The 23,150-nt window shown below is 37.2% G+C and overlaps 1 protein-coding gene across 5 annotated transcripts in view; it reads left to right on the forward strand.

Annotated features, from left to right (window-relative positions):
- Nucleotides 1–23,150, forward strand: part of ARHGAP20 (Rho GTPase activating protein 20) — a 128,954-nt gene that overhangs the window by 14,350 nt on the left and 91,454 nt on the right. For all 5 annotated transcript variants that reach the window (XM_086679165.1, XM_086679162.1, XM_086679163.1 and 2 more), the window contains exon 2: nt 6,086–6,168. In XM_086679165.1, coding sequence (XP_086535291.1) covers nt 6,089–6,168 — 80 coding nt within the window. In that variant the 5' untranslated portion in view covers nt 6,086–6,088. The remainder of the gene's footprint in view (nt 1–6,085; nt 6,169–23,150) is intronic.

Raw genomic sequence — 23,150 nt, forward strand, 5'->3', positions numbered from 1 at the left:
ATAAATGGGGTCATATGATATGTGGTCCTTTGGGACCTGACTTTTAATTAGCATAATGTTTTTAAGATTCATTCATGTTGTTACACATGTCAGTACATCTTTTATTGCCAAGTAATATTCCATTATATGGATATACCACATCGTGTTTATTCATTCGTCAGTTGATGGACACTGGGGTTATTTCCACTTTTCAACCATTATAAATGATGCTGCTGTGAAGATTCATGTGCACGTTTTGTGTGGATTTGTTTTTATTATCTTGAGTATGTACCTGGAGGAATAGCAGGATCATATGGTAACTCTGTGTTTAGCCATTTGCAGAACCTCTGAACTATTTTCCAAAGTGACGGCACCATTTTACATTCCCACCAGCATTTTATGAGAGTTCAATTTATCCACATCTTCAGTAGCACTTCTTATGTCTTTTTTATTACAGCCATCCTAATGAGTATAAAATGATAGTTCATAGTTTTGATTTGCATTTTCCTGATGGCTTATGATGTTGAGCATCTTCTCATATACTTATAGGCCATTTGTGTATCTTCTTTGGAGAACTGCCCATTCATATTGTTTGCCCATTGTAAAATTGGAGTATTTATCTTTATTGAATTGTGGCAATTCAGTAACAATTCTTTATATACAAATCCTTTGTCAAATTTTCTTCCATTCTGTGGGTTTTCTTTTCACTTCCTTAACAGTGTCCTTTGAAGCACAGAAGTTTTTAATCTTGACAGTGTCTGAGTTATCTGTTCTTTTTCTTTTGTCGTTTGTGCTTTCGGTGTCATATCTAAGAAACCACTGCCCAATCCATAGTCACAAATATTTCTGCCCATGTGTCTTTCTAAAATTTTTTTACAATTTCAGCTCTTTTAGATCTTTGATCCATTTTGAGTTAATTTTTATATATGGTGTGAGGTAAGATCCAACTTAATTCTTTTGCATGTGCATAGCCAGGTGTCTTTGTACCTTTTGTTGGCAGGTAATTAACTTTAATCAGCAGATGTTTACCATGTAGCTCAAAGAGGTACGTCAACAACACTATGTCAAAAGATGTAGTTTGTGTTGTAGAAGGATGGCTCATAACTATACAGCTCACAGCAAATGCTTACATTTGCTTAATGATAGCATTCCAGCAGAGCCCTTTAAAGGTTTATTTGTTTTTCTGCGAGTGTGTATTTAGGGATAGCGATATAGGTATGGAGAATAGTAGGTTTTAAAATTCATATAAAGCTTTCATTTATTGAGTGCATACTTTGTGCCAGGCTTTGTAATAGGCTTGGGGAATGCAGAGATAGACCTACCACAGAGCAGAATTTCAGTAAATAATTGTTGAAGGACAGGAAAATGTTGGGAAGAGGTTATAATCCCTACCCTCTAGAAAGTGGCAGAAAGGTAAATAGTATAACACGAGATGCCATAACTGAGGTGCAGTATGTGAAGCAAGATAGGAATACAGAGAATTGAACACATAGTGAATCCAACTGAGATGGAAAGCAATTTGTAGATTAGCTGCTAATGTTGTGCATTATTGAAATACCAAAAAAATGAATTGCAGGCATTTGGTTCTTATTTTCAATTATGATCTCTATTTCACTTTTGGCAGAATGGATTTTTCCCTTTTTTACTAAATATAACTGCAGAGGAGACAGCTTAGGAAACCAAAGATCTAATTACTTTCTTGTGTTCCTGTTATATTTCCCTAATTGCTGTTAGTAAAAAGAGCCATTTTTAAAATTTAATTGCATTTCTTCCCTTTTACAATTTCTCACAAGGTCCTCTTTATCTTTCCCAATTAGAGGTGGAGGGGTAAGTAAATGCTACTTCATGTTTGTTTGTTTTTTAGCTCATACAAAATTCTTGTTTAGTTTTTTGGGCTCTTGAATACTAGGTAAATGGTACACTATTAATAAAATCATTCCCAAAAGATTAATGCAGTTTATTTTTTAACCTAATATGTATTTTATATTTTAAAAAGATTACCTTTTTATTTTTATTTGTTTATTTTTAAATGTTTATTTATTTTTGAGACAGAGAAAGAGCATGAATGGAGGAGGGTCAGAGAGAGGGAGACAGAATCTGAAGCAGGCTCCAGGCTCCGAGCTGTCAGCACAAAGCCCGATGCGGGGCCCGAACTCACAGGCTGTGAGATCATGACCTGAGCCAAAGTCAGATGCTTAACCGACTGAGCCACCCAGGCGCCCCAAAAGATTACCTTTTTACAATACTCACTTTCAGAATGACATCCAGTATTTATGAGGTCATCTAGATAGGAACATCAAACACGTGGGCATTCTGAAAAATCATGCTGTAAATTGTGATTTTTTTTTTAATTTTTTTTTCAACGTTTTTTATTTATTTTTGGGACAGAGAGAGAGACAGAGCATGAACGGGGGAGGGGCAGAGAGAGAGGGAGACACAGAATCGGAAACAGGCTCCAGGCTCTGAGCCATCAGCCCAGAGCCCGACGCGGGGCTCGAACTCATGGACCGCGAGATCGTGACCTGGCTGAAGTCGGACGCTTAACCGACTGCGCCACCCAGGCACCCCTAAATTGTGATTTTTAAGCTAACAAGAAAAAGCACTGTCTTAAACCTACCCTGTTTTCTATGAGGCAAAGAATCATAGTTTTTCCTGTCATTGAACAACTGAAATTTGTTGATGTTGGGCAAGTATAGCCTCAACCTGTCCTGACAAGTTTGCACTGTAATCTATTTGTAAAGGAATCGGTAGTCTCATTCTATTTCCATGCATTGTCTTTCACGCAGTTATTACAAACACAAAGAAAATCCAGGTCTTTATTGCCTGAGAACAGAGTCTCTGATAGATAAGTGAATTTGTTTCGAAGTCACCATTGGCCCTTTGTTCTGCTACACTGTTGAGCCAAAGAAAGAGATCTGTGTATGTTTAACTAATTGATACCTAAATCTATCTATTAAGCTCATATTGGCCATTCTTGAGATTTTTAATTTTTTTTTTCCAACATTTATTTATTTTTGGGACAGAGAGAGACAGAGCATGAACGGGGGACGGGCAGAGAGAGAGAGGGAGACACAGAATCGGAAACAGGCTCCAGGCTCTGAGCCATCAGCCCAGAGCCTGACGCGGGGCTCGAACTCACGGACCGCGAGATCGTGACCTGGCTGAAGTCGGACGCTTAACCGACTGCGCCACCCAGGCGCCCCAAGAGATTTTTAATTACTTACAAGAGGAATGAATCCTGTGAATCTTAAATTGGCAAATGTGATGTTTATTTCCATGCATATCTAAGGTAAATCTTTGGTGGACACTTAACATGAGAATATCAAAAATAGAAGGGACCTAAGAACCTATGTAGTCCAGATTTTCTGATTTTCTGGATTGGGAAATGAAATGCCCAGAGGAGTGACTGAATTGCCGTGGATGTTGCATTTCTCAATAGCGGTAGAGTGAGTCTCACTACAAACAATTGGATCTCAAAAATAATACTTTTCCCGTGGTTTGATCACACTCTTTGCGTGTGAATCCACTAGATGAGGTGGACACACTCTGCATTGGACTCCTCATACATCTGACAATTTTATGACTAAGAAAACACAGTATAATTAGTGTGTGTATGAATGGTCCTCTACATTAAGTCTCCATGAAAAACTCCTATTTTAAAAGCACAGAAGAAAATTTGTCACCCTTCTTTGACTACTCGTTCTCATGTTTAGCAGCCATCACTCTCAGGAAGATTTCCTTATGTCAGAAGGTTTTAAATTTGGGGTCTGTGAATCCCCAAGGAATCCATTTTATGTGGGTTGCTGAACCCCTTGAAAAATTGTGTGCAGAACTTAATTCACAGCTTTTGTAAATTCCTCAAAGAACCACTACCCAAGACCAACCTGGATTTCTTTTTGCTTTATCTTCCTTGGATGATGCTTTCTATCCTCTGTATTATGACTGCATTAATTTGGAGATTATTACTGTTTACAAATGAAGAATTTCAGGTCATTTTAGCCTTTCTCACAGATTCTTCTTCCCCCCACATTTTAAATCATATTTATGGCTATCTTTTGAATCCTTTCCAAATTCTTTGTAAACCTGAAAGGCAAGGAGCTCAGAATGAGAAATCGTTTATTAATGAAGATTTTGTTAGGAGCTTGGATCTGGGGACAGTGGTGTCAGAGGGTTAGGGGCCTCAGAAGTAAGTCTGCTGAGGTAAATACAGGAATGTGGTTCCCACTAAGGTAGACTAGGCAGACCCTAAGGTCAAAACGGAGGATAAGGAGCCCAGGTAAAACTTAAAGGATTGGGCACATTTCAAAGTTCGAAGCATGGTAAATAGATACTGAATAAAGGGAGTCAGGAAGATTGGGAGTATGAATCTAGCCCAGACCAAAAGGTGAAACAGAATCCTGTGGAAAATCTGCATGTGAACAGATTGCTACCTTTCTTAGTAAAATCAACCAGTCTTTTACTATTGAGACTCCTCACATCAGGACAGGCCACTGGACCTTGTGGCACAAATACTTGTCTCCCAGATTTTCCTTCTTCCTGCCACCTCTGCGGTCACACTGGCCTCGGAATGGTGGATTCAGGAGAGTTAGGTTCCCAAGAGATGTGAGTAATGGAAACAGTGGGATGGGGCTTACAGCTTAAGATAGAAAGTAGGTTATCAGAATCACAGACTTTTCTGGGAACCTAATGAAAATCGTGGGCTTTCTCTCCAGAAGGAAGGCACTATATACATACTGTAAAAAAGAAAATTAAACAGTTTAACCCTCCCTGAAACCCATTCATGGTTAGTAACTTCTGATTGAAAAGAATGGTATTCTATATTTCTTACCCATTTGTTTCCTGTCCTTTACCTTTATTCATGGTTTATTATTTCAGTTGCTATCTGAGCCATATTAAGGAGGATTCGGCATAGAGTTTCCACATGTGAGCCAAAAGATTAATGGGGGGGGGGGGATCGACAACACTGAGGCATGACACTGGTAACAACAGTAACTGGGGAGAGATCCTGGGACATGGTGAATTTGGGGGATAAGAATTGTATCCCCTTCTCACTGGATTATTCTTCCTGTGTTCCTAGGCTAGGATCTAGGTTTTATTTTACTAGCTAAGAAGTAGTTCCTTTATGAATAATGTAATGAGGTACTGCCACTGAGCCAGTTACGTTTTCTCTGGTTCCTGTTGGAGCATACCCAGTTCCCAGGATGGCTGGCCTGGGTCCTCCAGCAGTCGGTGAGCCCTCTGGCCAGGACGGGGTGGGGAACAGAAGAGTGTCCACAGCCTGTGCCTTGCTTATGGCTCGTTATGACTCTGTTGGTGATTTTACTCATCCGTATCTGGCAGCACGCCCTCTGACTCTATCTAGACTTGTTAAATATAAAAGACTGAATTTAGAGAGTACTTATCTGAATAATCCAAGTTGAATAAATCCCCATTTACCATAAATTTTAGGTCCTTGAAACAGAGTACTTGAATTATCCAGTTAATCCTATGTTTATATACCACTTAGAAAAGAAAAAAGTGTTCTTTTGGTTTTTTTTTTAAGTTCCAGCAAAAAAAAATCTGTGTAGAAGAAGGGATTCCCAGATGTGTAAATATTTAAATTTAAAGGTCTATGAGATGTATAAGAATCTAGTCTCTTTTGCTTTAATTTTTTTTTTCCTCCCTTTACTTGACCTTTTCAAATCCTGATTCCCCTTGAAGCCCAGTTTGGGGCCTACCCTGTCTATGAAATAGAGATAGTGGAACCTACCTACTCAGATGACATTTAGGGGTATAAATGAGATAATCCAGTCCTGCCTTTAGCACAGGGCCAGGTACATAATAAGTAATATTATCTGTTAGCTGCAATTGATGATAATGGTTATGATCAAATACTCTGATCAACATTTAACCTCCTTATTCTCTATTCATAAAAAATATTTACTGCCTGTTCCACTTCTTGACACGTACTATTCTAGTTTAGATGTGATTATCTCTGTAATGAGACTGCAAACTCTTGGAGAGGCAAGGATCGGCAATACAAAATTTGCTGAATTGGTTTGAAAGTTGGCATTTACTTGCTTTAGAAGTCACGCAGTCTTCATTTTGATTTTTTTTTTCTCAACAGAAAATGAAAACACTAGCAGAAAGGAGGAGGAGTGCGCCATCTCTTATCCTGGATAAAGCCCTACAAAAAAGGCCCAGTACCAAGTAAGTAAATAGCTTTGTAGTACACATTTGGCAAGTGCTACGTTTTTCTTTTTTTTTTTTTTCAATGTATGGGGTTTTTTGTTTTTTATCAGCACCAGAATTCTCTGTTTAATAATAGAAAATATGACTTCTGTTCTGATATTATTTAAGAAGGGCTGTATTTTATGTGAATCATACAGCCTTTTAGAGCTGGTCTGTGATCAGATGCAAGAATCTCACAGCACATAGTACACAAATGTGCAGGCCTCCGCGTATTGGTAAAGTTTATTTATAGAAACAAGTAGCGATCAGAATACTAAAAGATGAGTTATTTTAATCACCATATATCTTTGGTAACACACGAACTTTAGCTTATTTTTTATAATGTGATGCTTGTGCATGGGCATAAGGTAAATTTTTACCAATTTTAGATATGAAGAAAGATAACCCAAGTTGAGATTATAAAAAACGGAATGCTGATTTCTTGTGTGCATTATTAAATTAATTAGTGAATTAATCAACAGAATTTGAAGTGGAAAAACAGGCTAATTAGCTGTTGAAAGGGCCATTTCACCTACTGAGGCTAAATACCGTTTCAATAGACATTTTAAGAAAGTCTTTAATAAGGTGTAGAAATTGAATGAATATTGCATAATTAACTTATTCGTTAATCTTTAAATGGCATTTTAACCAGGAGTTTTTATGTTCAAAGGAATCCTGTGATGATTTCCTCTAATCTGTGAATCCTTTTATATAAAGTGAAGTCCTTATCCCCTTTACTTAAAGTGAGGGTATATCTGGTATTTCTGTGAATGATGTGCTAATTTAACATAAAATCTGTATGGAGGCATGAATTTTTTTCAGTGCCAAAAAGAAATTATATAACCAAATCCCGATTAGTGAAAATTTCAAAATACTTCAGTCTCTCTCTTAGGACTCATCATTGTCTCAGACTCAGGCAGCTCCTCAGCCTGCCACCAGAAGACACACGCTTTAGTCGTTGGGTTGATCAGGAAATGAAAATAACTTTTAATAGATGCCTAATTGGGGCGCCTGGGTGGCGCAGTCGGTTAAGCGTCCGACTTCAGCCAGGTCACGATCTCGCGGTCCGTGAGTTCGAGCCCCACGTCAGGCTCTGGGCTGATGGCTCGGAGCCTGGAGCCTGCTTCCGATTCTGTGTCTCCCTCTCTCTCTGCCCCTCCCCTGTTCATGCTCTGCCTCTCTCTGTCCCAAAAATAAATAAAAAACGTTGAAAAAAATTAAAAAAAAAAAAAAGATGCCTAATCAAAACTTAAGTAGGAAGATGTTCTTCTTCCAAATAAATAATATATTTCAGTGCCATTTGTAAATGACTTTTGGATTATTTTCATTAATGTATCTCTGCATTAGTATGGAAAAAAGGGAATGGTAATATTTTCAGTTTGACCCTGATTACCTAGAAAACTTAGGAGAAAGTATTTTTTTAGGGGAAGTAGAGAGAAGAGACAGAATTATTAGTACAACTGTGTATATGGATATACTCTACATGTAAAAATAGCTTTATTACTACTTTTAAAAATACAGATAAAAAAAAGTTTTAGGTATAATTTCTTACTGGAAGCTTCTGGGATAGATGTATCCCAGGCTTTTCAATTATAAGTAGCCCTTATATCAGAGAATCTTTAGCCCAAGATCAGGGGTCAATAGTGGCCCACTTATCCCCTAGGCCAGTGTGAGAACCTATAATATTTATGCATGTAGATATTTGAAGTTCATGTATACCAGTGATTCTCAGTGGGGTGGCACTAACTTCTAGGGGACATTTTGGAATTTTGTGGAGCATTTGAGTTTGTCTCAGTGATTTAGTGGACCATGGCCAGAGATGGGAGACATCCTGTAATGCACAGGGCATCCTAATATAAAAGAATTGTGTGGTTCCTACATAGCCTTAAGTATTACATGTATGGCATTTTTGTGAAGGGGACTAGAAAACTTTGTATGATTGTCCATGCCTGTAACCTAACTCTACTTTATATACAAAATATTTTTACATATTTTTATCTGTTTCAATAAACACTAAATTTTCCAGAAATGCCATGATCTTGCATATCAAAGATAGTTGTACTTTATATTGTTTGGAACCATTTCAGAAAATCACGTGATTTTACTTCATTTTCCTATATTTGTTGTATGTCATAGTTTCTTATCATCCAGCTTCTCTTAAATTTAAATATATTAAATGTAAGTAGTGTAAGCATATGACTACTTCATTGTATTTTAGTATAGTCATGCCAGGACATACGCATATTGAAATACATAATTTATTATTAATTACTTTTATTTCATTTTCTTTTATGTTGCTGTTAGGGTATTTTGATGATATTTTTTGAAATTCTGTTAAACATCTGTGAATTTCTTTTCAGGATAGAAAAGGAGGAACTAAAATGAATATATATGTGTAGACTTTAATATAACAAAGGGGAATTGGGTCTAATAGGATTGAGAACTGACAGAGATGAAGTGCCTGCCAGGCTAGAGAAAATGGTAACACTTACCCACTTTATGGGACTGTTTTTAGTTAGAGAACCGATATGATAGTACACAGCCATGCCCTTCCCCATTCCTGTCTTCCCATCACCTCTGCAATAACTGGTGCTTACATTAGAGCCAGTTCCCAAATTTATGCCTGAGATAGCGAAATATGATGGGTTTGTGTTAAAATAGCCACAGGAAAAAAGTTTATTGGAGTTGAAGCTGTACGTGTTTTAGTCTTCAGTTTGTCTCCTATGAGTTTCTCTAGGACAGTAAAGTGAGTGCACAGAGCCGGGGAGGAGGGCCTTCTCCCATCTTAAAGAAATAATGCTTCTCTCTGTGCAGTGTTAGGCGGTTAATGTGTATGAAAAGAAAGCTGTTGGGTATTGAATGTGTACAGAGTATTTGTAGGTAATGAAATCTCCAGATTGGAAAGAATCATAAAGGTCATCTGGTCTGGTGGTTTCCAGAGCTTTCTAAGTTAATGTTCTGCAGAGGTACCCAAGCAGCTGCATAATTGTCAGAAACTCTTCATGGCTGATTCTGATACACTCTTGAAGGAAAACCACTATGGCAAGCTACAAAAAAAAAATCCTTTTTTACCCCCCAAAGGAATGCTTTTAAAAAATGAATATTGAAACTGAATTTTAAGAAAGTACAGAATTGCAATACATACTTCTTATAAAACAAACAATGTGGACATTATAAAACAACAAAGTCCCTACAGGCTCCTCAGGAGTAACCACTATTAATCACTTGTTTGTCCCTCTAAACCCTTGTCTATGCAAATGTGATTAGAATGTTTATTTGCTTCCTTACTGTTTAAATTCCCACTTTAACATAATTATATAAGTTCTTTTCATTTTCAAGTCTTCAGGGTTTTTTTGTGGTTAGAGACCAAATCCTCTTATACCAACCATTTGAGAAAGCCTTTGAATTTTGTCCACCTATATATAATGTATGTTCTTGAAAAGTTACATGAATCAGACTATTAACGAACTTGCTATTTTAAAGAAATCTTATAGTGAATTGTTTTATAAAGTGAATCATTTCTTTTTCCAAAGTTGTTAAAAATAACTCATTTTCATAATTCAAGAATTTTGCTTTTCTATCAGACCCAGAAAACATGAAAAACTTCTGAAGTCCAAGCTGATAGCACACCTGTTTCAAGTAGAACTTTGTACAACAGAATTCTAGTACCTAAAAAGAATCTTTACTATTTTTTTACATGTAATATCATGGGAATTAACTTGTTAAAGAATAGAGTACTTTAGCATTTCATATTTCTTGGATGAAATACAATCATCATAACATTGCATATTTCTTGAATTATACCCTTACTTGATTTTGGCTTCGTGATAGAACCTTGATGTTTCTTCTTGTGACTTCCTGATAAGGTGTTGCTTAGTAATTAATGATGATAAAGTTTTTATCCAAAGTTTAGCAAACATCTACAGGGGATTTAAAAGAATCCCTTCACTTAACAGCTGTTGCACGTCAATTTTTATTGAATTTAATGAACAAGAGCTAGGTTTAAAAGAGAGGGAAGACTTAGGTTAGTTGGTGAGTTAACTGTATTTATGTGTTAAACAGTTTTCTATCCAGAGTTCGTGGATCAGCACATACAGTACAGAAGGAGAGGTGGTTTATAGATTGTAACTTTTCTTTTTTGTATGTGGATACCATTCAGATCAGCTGGAGGTGATTTCTCTAAGTAATTATTTTATTATGTGGCATAGCAGATGACAGACCTCTTTCACACTGAGGTTAGTGGTTTGCCAGCATGGCTGCATTTACCTGTTCTTATTCTCAAACATCACATTGTTCAGCTCTGTGTTTAAGGACAACCTCACCTCATGCAGTAGACGTCCTTGGTAGGACACTAGGCACCTAATTTGAGGGCTTAGTTTCATTAAATGTAAAATGACAGTGTCGAACTTATTATCCAATAAAACCCTTCTAATTCTATAGCTACATAATTATGATTTGTGAAATTCAGTAGATCAACAGATCTCCTTATGCATGCTCTGAACTCTGATCATTCTGAACTATAGCCAGTTTTCCTAAACTCACTCTACTCTACCGCTGGCTCAGGTGTCACCTCCTTCTGGCACTCCTCTAACCCATCATAAATAACGTTCAAGCTTCCGGAGCTCCTTGTGTTTTTTGTAATCCTAAGCATTCATGCAACTGCATTGGCATCACCATTTATGTCATGTTCCCTTTAATGTCCGTGCCTTTGATTGATAAAATAATGCTTTGTACATACCTGGTGTTCATTTATTATTGTTGGATGATTGGTGAAAGAACAAGTGATTCCCATTTCCAAACCAAAATAGGAATTTAGTAAGTAAGCATAGTAGTTTCTGACTTTGCTGCCCTCCTTTCAGTATCCAACACCTAAGAGAACTTCCTTGTTTATTGGCATTATTTGTGAAATTCTGGCTAAGGAGAAAGGTAGGTTCCTTTTGACAAAATGATTCTGAGTTATTGTTGGGAGGTTATATCGTGCAGCAGAATACCTCAAGAACTCATGTATGTGGTCTGGAAATACCACATGAATAGCTTGTGGTATTTCATCATCCTTTACTTGGGTACACTCAAGTCCTCCAGGCTTTCCCTCCAGAAATTCACTTGTTTGGGTAGGTACCCAACCCACCTTGTAGAAGTTACACAAAAATATACCCACCCGCTTTTGTTTTAAGTTACAATCTGTTAGCACTTTTAAGTTCATATTCACCTATCTCCTCACCTCCAAATTAATTTATGTGTGGTTCGCAGGACTTTGTGCTCTGTACTTTATATGTTACCTTTAAGCGTCAGCTCAGTGCTGCTGAGAGGAGAGGCCACGCCAGGCAAGCACGGTGAGTGGTGAGGCAGGAAGTGCTTGGGCTTTGGCTCTCCACCCTGACTTTCTGTGTGACCTTGGAATAATCACCTAATCTCTGAGACTCCATGTTTTCCTCTGTAAAATCTGAATCTCATGCTTGGAATATGGAATGTGAAAATTCGCAGAAGATTGACTTAGTTATTATTAGTTGCCTCTTTCCTTCCCTCAGACACTTTTCATTTTTCAAGCTTTAAACCTCCTGACTCATCCAGAAAACTCAAGTTTGTTAATGAAAAGCATCAACTTTATCTTCAAAGCATTGTATAACCAGGAGCAAATCATTGAGCCTGGCTTATTGTATAGTGGAAATTGAGTCAAAGACTTGCCCTAAGTCACACAGTTTATTATAGCTTTAGAGCCAGGACTGGAACCCCAGTCCCCCTGGTCTTCATGGTATATTCTTTGCATTACGTAAACAAAAGTGTCTAAAAGCATGGATTCTGGAGCCAAATTGGCAGTTTTAAATCCCGATACTGGTCCTGACTAGCTGTGTGATCCTGGTAAGTTTATAAATCAGAGATAGGGGCGCCTGGGTGGCGCAGTCAGTTAAGCGTCCGACTTCAAGCCAGGTCACGTGACTTCAAGCCAGATCTCGCGGTCCGTGAGTTCGAGCCCCGCGTCGGGCTCTGGGCTGATGGCTCAGAGCCTGGAGCCTGTTTCGGATTCTGTGTCTCCCTCTCTCTCTGCCCCTCCCCCGTTCATGCTCTGTCTCTCTCTGTCCCAAAAATAAATTAAAAAAAAAATGTTAAAAAAAAAATAAATAAGAACATTTAAAAAAAATAAATAAATAAATCAGAGATAATAACAAAATCTATCTCATAAGGTTGTAAGGAAGACTAAATAGGTCTTTGCATGTAAATTTCTTTGTTTTTAATTTTTTAATATTTATTTTATTTTTGAGAGAGACAGACAGACAGAGAGACAGAATCTGAAACAGGCTCCAGACTCTGAGCTGTCAGCACAGAGTCCGATGTGGGTTTCAAACCCACAAACCGTGAGATCGTGACCTGGGCCAAAGCCGGATACTTAACTGACCGAGCCACCCAGGCGCCCCACTGGTAAATTTCTTAATGTAATTGCTAACACATAGTCAGTGCTATATGTATGAAGGCTATTATTATTGTTACTAGTAGTAGTAGCAATAGTAACAACAGAAATAGAAGTACATAATCCTCACAGAAAGACTCTTTGAGGAGCATAACAGATTAGAAATAAAAAGGATGAAAGATGCCATATAAAAGCCAGCTAGACTCTAATACTAAATTCATTTTAGCAAGACAGTTATATTTCTAAGTCTGGCCTGAAGCATGGTTAGCTCAGAACATTTTGGATTTATTCTTGTTAGACCCTGACAGCTCTTGATATCTCTGTAGGCAGAAGTTTGAAGTACACCTAGAATGATTCTGGAAAATAAGGCCCTGAAACATGGAAGATTTACCTGGTTTGCTCAGTTCCTCAAGGCAAAGAGTCTCCAGGAGATCCATATGTGCCAAAGCTATGAGTCAAGGGAAGGCAAGGTAGAATTGGCTAGTTTGGAATAAGGATGCTAGGGTGACAGAGCCATATCAGAGGGCATTGGAGAACTAGGAAAGCAGCTGTTTGCTAACTGGCTTCTGCTTCCTTTTGGTCAAAATTCCAATTTTGGTCAAATTTGGTCAATTTGGTGAATTGTGCGCGCGCGCACACACACACACACACACACATACACACATGCCAACATTGCCTTACTTAGGCTATCCCCATTGTGTTCTACAAATTTCTCATCATCCCATTTCCTTGTTTCTCTGTTATGTTAGCATTATAATTTTAACACTAGTCTAAAGTAGATGATAACTTATACCTTCACATGCAAGGAGTATATTTATATTCTGGAGTAGTTTTCTGAGGACTGTGATCAAATCTACTCTCACAATATGAAAAACCACCTCTACCTGTGATGGTTTAATGTGAACTTTCCAGATACAGTAACTGGAATGAATTGAATGACCTTATGAAGGCCATTCTCATACTGCACACCCTAAGATAGTTGTGGTAGCACTTTGATATAATTTGATGGAAAGGTCAGTTTGAAAGAGAAGTTACTAGATTTTCTTTTGGAATTCTGCAAACCTTCTACACCTAGGTACAATTTCTTGGTACAAGACTTTGAAATAAAAATTTGAATTTTAGAGGAATTTTGAAAAAATTTTTAATACTTTTACAAAATTATACTAAGCTATATAGACATGTTATCTTAGAAAAAAAGCCTGTGCCAAATACTATCCATTGTGCTGCCTGGCATTATATGCCAGTTGGCTCTACATAAGACCTGTTATTACAGTTTTGGACAATACATCCTTGGGTTTTAATTGAGAGACCCATAGATAATTCAAGGTATATGATCAGAAGAACAAAGTAGAAATTTAATACATGAAGATTGCCAGTGGCCTGCAAGATCTCTGTTTCCTTGTGAGGAATATTTTCCAAAATTGTAAAATTCAACTGTAAAGGAAAGAGACAGCTATTGCTTTATAAAGTGGCAAAGTTGACAAATTTTTACCAAAATTGAATTCATTGCTTTGTTAAGCAAAAGGCTTCCCAGACCTACAGATCACTTGTTTTTTTCAAGCTACTTTTCATGTTCCTTAAAAATGATCAAATACATCTGGTCCTGGTATATTGCGCTGTTTTCCTATGGCATGATTCCTGGAGAAAATCATTGGAAGATCATATTAAGTCTGTCCACATTCTAGTGGGCTTTGACAGGGTCAATCAATTTATTTTTGCAATTGCAAAACAGTGCATCCATTTAGTTTCTTCATTCCACCTATAGCCTAATTTGCTAATTGCAGTTATGATTCAATTTTATCTTTCATGTTGACACCAGGAAAGCACTGTCTCATTAGTGAATGTTTATTCGCCTTTCCTCACCCCTTCCACAGGGTGAGCCAGCTGTCCTGAGACATCCTTATTGTACTGGGCTGGGTCATCCCTTTCCCCTGTACAGCTTGAAAGCTAGGATTTCACAGAGGAGCTTCAGAATTTCAGAACTGGCTCTCCTTCAGAACCCTGAGAAAAGATTTTATGAGGGAGGCAGAATGATTGTCACTATTATTGAGAAGCTTCATGGTATCGTGGTTACGAAAGTGTGGACCCGCAGCCATCCTACCTTAGAATCTGGCCCTGCTTCTTACCAGGAGAGAGAACTTTGACAAGTTCCTTAACTTCTTAAGGCCTCACTTTGCTCGTCTATAAAATGAGGATAATCTCATAGGAGATTCAGAGAGTTAATACTGTAATGTATCTGACACACTGTAAGTATTATGGAAGTTTCTTGCTAAATAAAACTGTTAAAATACATAAATCCTTGTGCCGCCCTGTCATGTGATGTGTAATTGTCTTAGTAGTCCACATTTAGGCCTTGTTTTCTCCACCTGACTGCTTTTTGAGTGAAGGGACCATGTTTGCTGCTCTTCGCATGTACACGTTCAGTGCTGGGTACGGAACGGATACTCTAAATATTAGCTGAGCTGAATGAGTGATTCCTTCCTTCCCCCAGATAAGTAGGGCAACTCTCAGTTGGAGTGGAAAGAAGGGTAAGAGTCCACTACTGCCTGATCAAGGAATGCAGCCAGCGTCAAAAGACCACACAAAGAAATACCAATTCTGGAGTGACGAGCTGTTTAATGCATGTTGATTTAATGCTCGCTTGTGTAACATACCATCTGTACTAAGACTCACTGCCACTGGTTCTTTGATGTACAGCTTCTGGTGTACTAAGACACAGAGAATGGAGTCTAGTCCCTGCTCTATCACTGTATATGACCCTGGTAGAGTCACCTTGCCTTTCTGCAACCTGGACTCTTTGTTCATCTGTCAGTGGTAGGGAGAAGGAGAGAGTGAGGTTGACTAAGTCAGATCATTTATGTACTTCCTCCGTCAGTCCCTGACTCCACAGTTTTGTTCCTTTACGCTAATCCTAACTCCATCACATGGAAAATGGAAAATGGTATGAATGCTCCTTGCAAACCTTTTTATCACAGCTCTTCCATCTCCAAGGGTGTGTCTGTCATACTGCTAAGGAATATGTATCCCATCTGTCCCCTTTCATTGTACAAGTCAAACGTTTGCTTATGTGGGATCTTTGGTCTGTTTATTGTCATAATGTTATTTTGCTCGCCAGCCCCCATAATGGCCCCAGTGATTCCCACCTCATGGTATTCACATTCTTGTCTAATCCCTTCCCACATTATATCAGAATCAATCTGTGTATTCAGTAGAATATTGCAAAAATGATGGCGTATCACTTTTAAGATTATAAAGGGCCAAGCTTCTATCTTGATTGCACTCATGCTCTCTCTGTCTCTATTATCACCTGCTTGGGTTTGGGTCAGAGGGAACCACATCCTGAGAGGTCCCATGGAGCAGCATATAGGGGAAGAACTGAAGCCTCTAACCACCACCACATGAGTGAGCTTAGAATCGGATTTTCTGACCCCAGTCAAGTTTTCAGGGATTGCAGGCCTAGCTTAACTGCAGCCTCATAAGAGTTCTGAGCCAGACCCAGCCAGTGAAGCTACTCCCTGCTTCCTGACCAATAGAAACTGTGCAAGATCATAAACGTTTGTTGTTTTAAGATGCTGTGTTTCGGAGTGGTTTGTTATGCAGCAATAGATAACCAGTAGTCATCTTCAGTTTATGAAACTAACTTTCTAGAATGTTTCTCCCATGTACCTTTTATGTATTCTTATAGCTAGAAGTGGAAAGATGGAAACAAATCTGTTCCATTTGTAAATGAAAACGCTCATTTTCCAGATCATGTAATTTGTTGGAAAGGGGGCCAGATGACATCATTTTTTTCTTTAAACAGCTTTATTGAGACACAGTTTATACCATATAATTCACCCACTTAAAATATACAATTCAGTGGTTTTTAATATATTCACAGAATTGTGCAGCTGTTACCTTGATCTTAAAGCATTTTCATCCTGCCTACAAGAAACCCTATAACCATTAGCTAGCGGTCCTTTCTCATCACCCATGTCCCATCTTCCCCTGTCTCCAGTTCTAAGCAGCCACTTCCCTCTTTCTGTTCTTATAGCTTGCCTCATCTGGCCATTTCATATGAAAGCAGTCGTGCACTGTGTGCTCTTTTGTGGCTGGTTTCTTTCAGTTAGCATCAGGCTCATTCACAGTGTAACTGTGTTGGTACTTCGTTACTTTTGATAGTGAAATAGTATTCCATTAGAAGCGTAGCTGGACAACATTTTGTTTATTTGCTCATCAATTGATGAACATCTGGGTATTTTGTACCTTTTAGCTTTTATGAATAATGCTGCCATGAAAATTCCTGTACAAGTTTTTGTGCGGACGTGCATTTCATTTCTCTCGGATATATACCTAGGATGGGATTGTTGGGTCGTGTGGGAACTCTGTGTTTAACTTTTTAAGGAGCCGTCAAACAGTTTTCCAAGACAGCTGCACTGTCCCACAGTCCCACTGGCAACATGTACGGGTTTGAATTTCTCCCGGTCCTTAACATGCCTTGTTACTTTCCGTCTTTTTGATGATAGCTGTCTCTGTGAGTGTGAGAAGGTACCTCTTCAGGGTTTTCATTTATATTTCGCTTATGATGTAGAGCATCTTTTCATGTGTTTATTTGCCATTTGTGCCTTGTTGAGGAGACATAGTATTTAAAACTTAGAGCATTTTTAAAAATTTTTTTAAATTTTGAGACAGAGAGAGACAGAGCATGAGCAGGGGAGGGGCAGAGAGAGAGGGAGACACAGAATCCGAAGCAGGCTCCAGGCTCTGAGCTGTCAGCACGGAGCCCGATGAGGGACTCGAACTCACGGACTGTGAGATCATGACCTGAGCTGAAGTCAGACTCTTAACCGACTGAGCTACCCAGGCACCCCAAACTTGGAGCATTTTTAATTGGGTTATTTATCTTTTCATTAGTGAGTTGTAAGGGTTCTTTATATATTGTCAAACAATATTCTTAACGTTATGTGTGTATATACAAGCAAAGCACAGGCTGTAGCACTGATTTCTGGCTTCTGAGGCCCGCAAAGTACCTGAGCCTGAAACATCTGGATAATTCCATTGTCCACTTCATTTTGTATTTACATACTTTGGGTTTGCTTGCTTGATTTCTTTCTTTCTTTTCTTTCTTTCTTTCTTTCTTTCTTTCTTTCTTTCTTTCTTCCTCTTCATTGAAACTAACCCTTCTGTTTTGGGGGAGAAAATTTCTACAAGCTGAATCCCAAGCATGGTGCTTTAGCAGATTTCTATGATGTATATACTCTGCAAATTAACTTAGTTTGAGAGATTTAATAATCAACTTTTTTGATAATTATGGTTTTCTGGAATACCTATTTTCTTATTCTTTTAAAATACAGTTGTTAGAAAGTTAATATATGTGCATTTTAGAAAATGCACAGGTGACATAATGTTGTCATGAGAACATAATGTTTAATGAGAATATAAATTAGAGCTCACAGTTTGTAGAAAGGAGTGACAGGAGATGAGGCTAGCAAAACAGATAAGACCAGATTGGAAATGGCCTTTATCAGGCTGAGGACTTTGGATTTCTAAGTAGAAAAGCATAATCTAAGAAAATGCATTAATGATATGATTTAATTCTTGATTTTGAAAAACAGAATTGATCGGAAGAGAGATGGTCAGGGTAGGTAGACTATTAAGGAGACAGTTGAAAATTATTCAGGCAAATGAAAATGAAGAGCTTATATGGTGAAGGGGAAGAATTGAGAGTAATAATCAGATTTGGATGTAAAGGAAGTGGGAGGAGTTAAGAATGAAGTTTTGAAATTTGGAAGACTAGATAGATTTGGTGACATTAACAGATTGGCTAATTGAGCAAGTTTTCAACATCATAAATTTTGAGGTGTAGGACAAAGTATTAGTGTTAGCAATACTAATAAAAGCTATAATGTAAATTGAATGCTTAGGATTTACCAGGTTCCTAGTTAAGTATTTTATTGTATACATTTTTAAGTGACTTTTTCGTTTTACAGTAAAGATGTTTAATCTTAGAATTCAATCTTAGAAATCTTAGAAACTTAAAAAGAAATCTTAGAAACTTAATAATTTAGCTTAAGTCTCAGCTGTTAAGTAGTGGAGTTGAAATTTAAATCTACTTGTCTCTAATGTTACAATTTGTGACCGTACCCGCCATACTATACTAAGTCAGTAAAGTCATTTCAATTTTCAGAATTTCCTATCTCATAAGATAAAGAATATTTCTAGAAGATAGGTTTATGCAACTTCATTGTTACTGTTATAATCTCATTGTGACCATTAGATTCTGTCTATTATGGACAGATCAGAGATCATCACTATTTTTTTTTAACTTTTTAAATGTTTATTTATTTTTGAGAGAGAGAGAGAGAGAGAGAGAGAGAGAGCATGAGTGGGGGAAAGGCAGAGAGAAAGGGGGACACAGAATCCAAAGCAGGCTCCAGGCCCTGAGCTGTCAGCACAGAGCCCCACGCAGGGCTTGAATTTCTGAACTGTGAGATCATGACCTGAGCCGAAGTTGGATGCTCAACCCACTGAGTCACCCAGGTGCACCCCAGAGATCATCACTTTAAATGAAAATGATAGAATGGCTCTCAAATGATTCTGCTACTTTATCTCCAACTCAAAAGAGGCTAATCCTGGGGCACCTGGGTGCCTCAGTCGGTTAAGCGTCTGACTTCAGCGCAGGTCATGATCTCATGGCTCATGAGTTCAAGCCCCACGTCAGGCTCTATGCTGACAGCCCAGAACCTGGAGCCTAGTTCGGATTCTGTGTCTCTCTCTTTCTGCCCTTTCCCCACTCATGCTGTGTCTGTCTCTCTCTCTCTCTCCTTCAAAAATAAATAAACATTAAAAAAATTTTAAAACAAAAAAAAAAGAGTCTAATCCTATAAATTACATTGTTTAATGTAATTATTTGTTTAACTTTGGGTATTTTCTAGTATAAAGCAGGAAGTTGAAATATTATATACTGCATTTTATATAACTTTGTTTTGTTTTTATTTTTGACTATAATTTTTAATGTTAATAGCTAAATTTATGGCCTATACCAGAGAATATGGTTGTATGGTATATGATTTCTAAATTTTCTTTATGACTTGATACATAGGTTTTTGAAGCACTACATGTATGTTGAAAAATATGTAGCCATGTAAATCATCAATCCCTTCCTAGTATTTTGTCCTCTTGTTCTGTCACTCCCTAAAAGAGCTGTGTAGTATTTCCCACTTCAGCTGTGGACATGTACATTTCTTCATGTTACTGTATTCGTTTCTTGCTTTATGTGTTTTGAAATTATATTGTAAGGTCCATAAAGCTCAGGATAGTTCTGTCTTTCATCAAGTGGAAATACCTTTCTTTTGTCCTATTTATTTCTTTTGTACCTGTCTCCTTTGGCTCAGCAGAATGTTTTTGAGATTCATCTATGTTACATATATCAAAAGTTTGTTCCTTTTTATTGCCAAGCAATATTTCATCATATGGATATACCACAGTTAGCTTCCTTAGTTCGTGTTGGTAGACATTTGAGTTGTTTGCAGTTTAGAGCTATTATGAAGAAAACTGCTGTGAACATTTGAATACGGATCTTAATGTTTTCACTCTGTTGGGTAAATACCAAAGAGTTAAATTACTGGATCCTATAATTAAGTGTTTAAGTTTAAAATAAACTTCCAGACTATTTTCTAAAGTGTTTATAGTATTTTACATACCCACCAGCAATGCATGAGAGTTCCAGTTGTTCCACATCCTTGCCAAAACTTGCTCATTGACTGTTCAAAATGGTTATCCTTACCATTTTGGTAAGTGGGCATGTAGTGGTATCTCACCATTGTTTCCATTTGCATTTTCCTGAAGACTAAGATACTGTGCATCATTTCATGTAATCATTGCCTGTTTTTCTTTGTGCAGTGACCTGATTAAATCTTTTGCACATTTCTTTATTTGTAAACCTAGGGAATTATAAAAGTTCTTTGTATGTTCTAGGTAGATAGGTCCATTGTCAGATACATATAGTAAAAATATTTCCTCTAAATCTGTCTTTTCATTTTTCTTAACAGTGCTTTTTGAAGAGCAAAAGTTTTAAGTTATGATGAAGTTTAATTTAACATTTTCTCTTTTACAGCTTATATATTATGTGTCTTATCTAAGAAATATTTGAATCCTTGAATGTCTCAAAGATAGTATGCTGTGTTTTCTTCTCTACTAGGCCTATGATCAAGTTGATTAGTTTTTATATATGGCATAATGGAAGGGTATAGGTTTATTACTTTTACTTATGGATATCCAGTTGTAGCAGTACCAATGATTGAAAAGAGGTTTTTTTTTGTCAATTGGGAAAAAAGGACATATGTCTTCATTCTGGAATGTTTTTTCAAAAATCAACTGGCCATACTTGTGTAGATCTACTTCTAAATTATGTTCTTTTCCATCAGTCTATAGGTCTGTCCTTACCAATACTATAAAATTTTCATTACTGAACTTTGTAATAAGTCTTTTATGGTTTTTGTTGATATTATAACTTTGTATTGCATGTTCCATTTGATCATTGCTAATATATAGAAAGACAGTTGATTTTTTGTTTATTGACTTTTAATCTTTGATCTTATTAAATTCACTTATTCTGTTAGCTTTTTAAAAAATTCTATTAGTTTTAATACAGATTTCTCAGGATATTCTGTATACACATTCATTTCCTTTGTGGATAAAGAGAGTTTTACTTCTTCCATTCTGATCTGTTAAGTTTTTACTTTATTTTCTTACCTTCGTGTACTGGCTAGAATCTCTGGTACATTGCTTAAGAGAAGTGGTATGAGCAGACTTGACCTTTTTTCTTCCTCATTTTAGGCAGGAAAATACTTAGCCTTTCACCATGGCATGTGATATTAGCTAGCTGCAGAGTCTTTTTGTACACATCTTTTATTAAATTGAGGAAGTACCCTTTTATTCTAACAGCTTTTTAGTGTTTTATCATGCACGGGAATTGAATTTTGTCACATACTTCTGCTGCAACTTTGAAATGATCACATGATGGGACACCGTGGTGGCTCAGTCAGTTAAGCATCTGACTCTTGATTTTGGCTCACGTCATGATCTCATGGTTCCTGAGCTAGAACCCCTCGTCAGGCTCTGTGCTGACAGCATGGAGCCTGCTTGGGATTTTCTCTCTCCATCTCCCTCTGCCCCTTCCCAACTTGCATGAGTGGTCACTCTCTCTCAAAAACAAATATTCATATGTTGTTGCTCTCCTCTTTTAGTCTTAATATAGTGAATGACATTGATTTTTTTTAAATAAACTTTTATTTTAGAATAGATCTGAGATTTACAGAAAAGTTGCAGGAATATTACAGAGTTTATGGGTACCCTCAGTGTTCCTTGTTAACATCTTAAAACACTACAGGATATTTGTAACAACTAATGAACCAATATTAATACATTATTATTAACTAAAGGACATACTTATTAGATTTTTACTTAATGTCCTTTTTCTATCCCAGGATCTCATTCCAAATACAATACTAGATTTAGTCCTTATATCTTCCTTAAGCACCTCTAGACTATGACAGTTGCTCAGACTTCTGTTTTTGATGACCTTGACAGTTTATTTTTAAGTTTATTTATTTATTTTGAGAGAGAGAGAGTGAGCAGGGATGAGGCAGAGAGAGAGGGAGAGAGAGAATGCCAAGCAGGTTCCATGCTATCAGCGCAGAGCCCAACATAGAGCTTGATCCCATGGCCATGAGATCATAACCTGACCCAAAATCAAGAGTCAGCTGCTTAACTGACTGAGGCACCCAGGTGCCCCAGATGACCTTGACAGTTTTGAGGCATTTAGTAGAAAGTGCTTCAATTTGGGTTTGTCTGATGTTTTCTTATAGTAAGAAAGGGTTATGTGTAGTTAGAAAGGGTTTATAGAGTATTTTCAGTCCATATACATTAGAGACGGGGTCTGCAGTTTTCCTGCTCCGTTTTTGTCTGGTTTGGGCATGAGGGTAATGGTGGCTTCATAAAATGAGTTGGGAAGTGCTACTTCTTCCTTCAAGAAGGGTGTGAAAGGGAATGCCATTGTATCTTCCTAAAACGCTTGGTAAAATTCACTAGTAAAGTTGTCTAGGGTTTGAGGTATTTGGGGGAGGAAAGCTTTCAATTATGATTTTAATTTCTTTACCAAAGATAGAACTGTCTGGGCATTCTGTTCCTTTTGAGTTAGTTTTGTTAATTTGTTTATTAAAAAAGTCAAGGAAAGTATGCATTCCATCCCATTTGTAAGCTTATTCACCACAGTTATTCATAACCTTTTTTATGCTTTTAATGTCTGTAAGAACCGTAGTGATATTACTTCTTTAATTTTTGATATTAGTAATTACTGAATTCTTTTTTCTTCTAGATCAGTCTAACTAGGGGCATGACAATTTTACGTATTTTTTTCAAAGAACCAGCTTTTGGTTTTATTGCTTTTCCCTACTGTGTGTTCACTTTTTATTTCATTGATTTTTTTGTTTTTAAAGATTCATTAGAGTTTAATTATGTACAGTTCAGTACTCATATTTAAAGTGTGCAGTTTGATGAGTTTTTTGCATATTAT

Source organism: Puma concolor, chromosome D1 (genome assembly GCF_028749965.1).
Source record: "Puma concolor isolate L17-30 chromosome D1, mPumCon1.1.hap2, whole genome shotgun sequence".
NCBI lineage: Eukaryota > Metazoa > Chordata > Mammalia > Carnivora > Felidae > Puma > Puma concolor.